This window comes from Halyomorpha halys, unplaced genomic scaffold (assembly GCF_000696795.3).
Source record: "Halyomorpha halys isolate HHAL.00 unplaced genomic scaffold, Hhal_1.1 Scaffold451.1, whole genome shotgun sequence".
Classification (NCBI taxonomy): Eukaryota; Metazoa; Arthropoda; class Insecta; order Hemiptera; family Pentatomidae; genus Halyomorpha; species Halyomorpha halys.
Genome location: NW_027113598.1, coordinates 295890 through 300591, shown reverse-complemented (window position 1 = coordinate 300591; position 4702 = coordinate 295890). Strand labels below are relative to the sequence as shown.

General features: G+C 32.2%; 1 protein-coding gene across 2 annotated transcripts in view; it reads left to right on the top strand.

The window, feature by feature from the left end:
• Positions 1 to 4702, top strand: part of LOC106682921 (probable phosphorylase b kinase regulatory subunit beta) — a gene marked incomplete at both ends in the record, with an annotated part of 37566 nt that overhangs the window by 7647 nt on the left and 25217 nt on the right. Inside the window, 2 exon segments of one of the 2 annotated variants that reach the window (XM_067051007.1) lie at positions 1474 to 1724; positions 2412 to 2429. In XM_067051007.1, the coding sequence (XP_066907108.1) occupies positions 1474 to 1724; positions 2412 to 2429 (269 nt within the window). 2 annotated transcript variants of the gene reach the window in all.

Genomic DNA, 4702 nt, shown 5'->3' with positions numbered 1-4702 from the left:
CTCCGGAGTAATAGAAGCACCTTCCTGGCTTCCCATTATAGCTACTTGTAATACCCTTGATGTTGGGGTGTGCTATAATCCACCAGGGCGCTAGGCTGAATAGAAGGTCCAGCAACAGAGTCTCTGGTTCTCATGTTAGATTCTCCTTTAGATCTGGGTTTTTTCTTATCTTCCAAAGAGATATTATTAGAACAGGTAGAAACTCTTCCATTGGCCTCTGCCTTTTAGCATAAATGTGAAGTAAGCCCACTATTCAGGTCAAGTCAAAATCAAATCTGTACCGCCACAATCCAAGAAGGGTCAGGGGTTCAGTACTTTGTAAGGGAGTACTGTTACTTGACCAACAGTTGTGCAAGGAGGTGATTTGGTCACAATCACGCTCTACCGCCAGATTTTTACCCAATTAAAGAGGTGGGGTGGACCCCAGGAGGGCTCCAGAACCCACAAGAGTCGACTCACAGCTACAGTAAACAATTTTCTGCCCAGCCGGATTTGAACTCTGGCCCTTGGAGTTAGTAGCCATGGGCCTTACCCCCATACACAGCTAACCCCCCTCTATTCAGGTAGGCACTTCATTCCCTCCTTTGATTCGGGGTCCAGTGGGCTTGGGGGTAGTAACTGGTATGTGCAGCAGGGTCCCATCCAGTCATCAACTGGCACTACTACAGTGCCCGAAGTTTTATACTAAGCTAATAAAGGAGGCGCTTCTTCTAAATTAAGAAAATCAGGGGTGCCTTTCCTCTTTTTATCTCTGGAATGACTCCGCTAAAGAAGCCATTCCAGCAGCAGATATAGGGTCACGGTTGTATTAACCTTTGTAGTGTGCTATGCTCCTTCAGTTGCTAACTTGGAAAGGCGTTAGGAGTCAGGTGAGAATATAATCCTCTTTAAGTAACCTGACCTACTTCTGTTTAAGACCTGATGATCATTGTTTTCCATGTGCATCATCCTCTTATTTTTCTCTATACAATGTCAAAGAAGTAATTGTTCTCTGTGGAGTCGGTGTTATCATTCGGTTCGTATGCCTTTATGATGATTTTCAAAATTCTTTCTTCTTTCACCACTATAATCTGATTGCTCATAAATTTCTATCCTTTGATCTCAGTATTCATCAGGGTTTCTTTAAACACAAAACACACTCCTTTGCTATCTGTTCTGTTTTTAGTAGTTCCTGAATAGAGCAAAATATTGTTTCCAATTTTTTCTTCTCTTTTCTTCTTTTCTTGACTTGAGTTATTGCCAGTAAGTCGACTCATGAATTCTGTTCCCTCATCAGTTCTGACTAATTAGAGGAGATATTCTCGATAACCTTAGGGAGAGCCCGCTTCCCTCCACTGCTTATTTGGAACTCTAAATATCACAATTACTCTAAAATTTTCAGTTTCAGAGATTTGAAGGGAAAAGAGTATGAAATGATGACAATAAAAAAAAAATTAAATAAATTGAATTTCTAATTCCTCATTCTACTTTTAGATCCTCTGGTGCCAATGTATTTCTACATCGCAGAAGAAGATATAGATAAAGAGAGAAAAGAACCAGGAAGCGCAAAGCGAGTCATGAGCGAAGAAGGAAGCAAATCAATATGCCTTTGGAACCAAGCTATGTACATTATTTCTCAGTTGCTCTGTGAGAGGCTCCTGAATATCAACGAGTTAGATCCTGTCCGAAGGTATCTTCCGTCTTTTAGTCGACCACGACGGACTGGCAGATATTCTGCCTTTCAGGTCAGTATAAGCTATTTCGATTAGAAATCAGTTTATTTTAGTTTTCTACAAGTTTAATCAATTTTATTATTTCGCAAATACATTTGGTATTATTTATCTATTTTGTAGGTAAAAATGATTTGTTTTATTTTATTCCCTGTTTGATGTAGTTATAGAATATTTCTGCTGCCTAGACTCTTTTGCATAAACCCAAGTACGCAAAACTTATAACTCTTTCTGGCTTTTTGCTTTTCACTGACACAAGGGTTAAATTTTACTTTAAAAAAAAAAAGTTAATTATTATTTAAAAATGAAAATCATTATAAAATTTTATCAAAAAAGAAATATTGAAATTTCAAGAAAAGTTTTAGAGAAGAAAAGAAATATAGAATAAAATATTTAAAAATCATTTTTTTGTAGTTGAATCGATACATCTATTCTTTGTAATATTTTTATACGTTAATACGTTAACTACCCAAGAAAATACAAAGTCTAGGAAATGATGTATTTATTCATTTAACAAAACAAAAAAATTTATTTATAAAAAACCCTTATATTTTGTTGATATTATCATGCATGCTTTTGACTTTATGTATAATCAAGGTAGTTTTAACTTCTTATTTTATTAATTAAGCTTTAAGTTTAATTTTAAAAATATATATATTTTTAACAATATTTAAATTATTTTTTATGTAAATAAATTTGAAGGCGAAGCCGCTGCAAACTGTGAGTTAATTATATATTAAAATATTTCCTCATTAACTTCATAATAATAATGCATTGTTTGTGTTTTATTTATTATTAACCCAGCTTGGTTTGAAAAACTTTCTTCTTTTTTTTTTTCTATCTTTATTTTGAAAACTTATGCCTGAAAATCTATTTATGTGCATGCGAGTATGGATAAACTTTAATTTATCATAAAATTTATGTTATAATGTGTAAAATAAATGGGTTTTGAAAGTCTTTGATATGATAACCTATCGACATTATTTATATTGTTTTTTTATTTTTTAATGTTATTTTGATTCATTGGAAAATACACCCAAGTATTGGTTTAGTAAGAGGTTCTCAAACTGTTTTTAATGCAGCACCTTTGTCAGACTATAAAAAAATCAAAAAAAAAAAAATCATGGGGAGTTATCCAAAGAGGTTTGAATACCTATGATAATAAGTTAAACAGTTGGGATACAAAGAAATAAAAACGTTCATTCCATTGCAGTTCTCTCGTATTCCAAACAGTATTGCGGTTGTAGTATTTTTAATTACAACTGTTGAATTAGCATGTGTGAAGCATTGCAAATTTATCTACCTTGTAACTTGAAGCTAACCACTCGTCAAAACAGTCTTAATTTTATGAAATCATGAGAGAAATGTTTAATCAGATAACACAAATTTTGGGCTGATGACCTTGGCATGCAAAGATATGTATCATCATTGAGGAAGAAATAAATGCCACCAAACGAAGATCTTTGATGGGTGTTCAAGAATATTTAAGGACACTGCCTGTTGTTCAGAATTGGGCAACAATCTGAACTTAACCAATTAATATGGCAGAAGCTGCTTGAGTAAGCCAAGACCAAGTAATAGGTTTTCATTGATGATGATGATGATGAAAAAAGTAAAAGCATATACATTGTATCTATTTATACATTAAATGATTAAAGATTTTTAAAGGAATAAGAGGGAGATGGTTGGGGACAGATAAGGTTTGGTTTCGGACTGTAATGTCTGTTAACACACTCAAAATGTCAATAAATAGTACCAAAATGAACGCAGACAGGGCTGGTTAAACACAGTCATGGCCACTAATTAGCCCGAACACATATTAAAGTCGAAACCCAGAAAAGGTCTGGTCCCGAACTGTAATGATGGTTAACTCACTGAAAATGTTCACTAATTAGCCGGAACTCCACTAAAAAGGAAGATGGTCGGTCCGTTGCTAGGCAACGTCTTAGTGACGTTTATCAACCCTTAGTAACTGTCTCTATTACTCATTATAACACACAAATATAATTACATATTTTTCTTCTCAAATAACTAAATCCAAATAAAATAATATAAAAAATAAATGTTACTGAATTAAACACTAATACAACTCAAATACTATTTGGAAATTATTTACAAGGTAATTATATATTATGTCATTAACACTATTAAAACGGATTCTATTTTAAAAATGTTGGTGAAAGTTATATATCATTATCATGGCACCATTGGCTGACATTTGTGGCACCCAGTTTGAGAACCTATGGGTAAAGTAATAATTCAAAAATATTACTTTTAAATCTTACTGAATCAGTACAAAAAAAAAAAGTGATTAAATATGTTCTGTTTTGTTGCTTGTGGTAAGTTCGTAGGGTAATCATATCAAGTTTTATCACTCATTGCATTTACGCTCTGTACAAAGATGAAAATTTTTGTGTTTGCACTTTGTGTACTCAAAGTTTCTTTTCCGATTCAAATAACAATTTCCCTTCATATTTTAACTAGTAGAATAAACTTATACCAAAAAGTATAAGTTGCTTCCTTATTTTCAATCATTAAAAGTTGAACAGAAAAAAAATTATCATTTAAATTTTATAAATTGATTGGATATATTATTTATACAAAAAAACTTGCATTTCTTTTATTATTAAATATGTTATTCGCTGTAATGTAATACTGTAAAATTAATTATAGTAATTTGGAAATACTGTATCAAATTTATCATGAAACCATAATATAAATGAGTAGTTTAGGAATAAAACAATCTCCACTTTTTCACATTGTGCTAACACCGCAAACAACTCTCATTCTCCTATAATATTATACTAGATCCTAAACCATATGATTATACTAGTTTTTTGGTGGAATATTGCACGTTTTCTACAAAATAAACCACATTATTAAAATTAAAAAGATCATGGATGATCCTTTAGAGCTTCATCAGGGCTAAAAAAGATACAAAAAACAACTAAAAATATTTCGTCAATGTAGAATAATTATATACAAAAAATAAA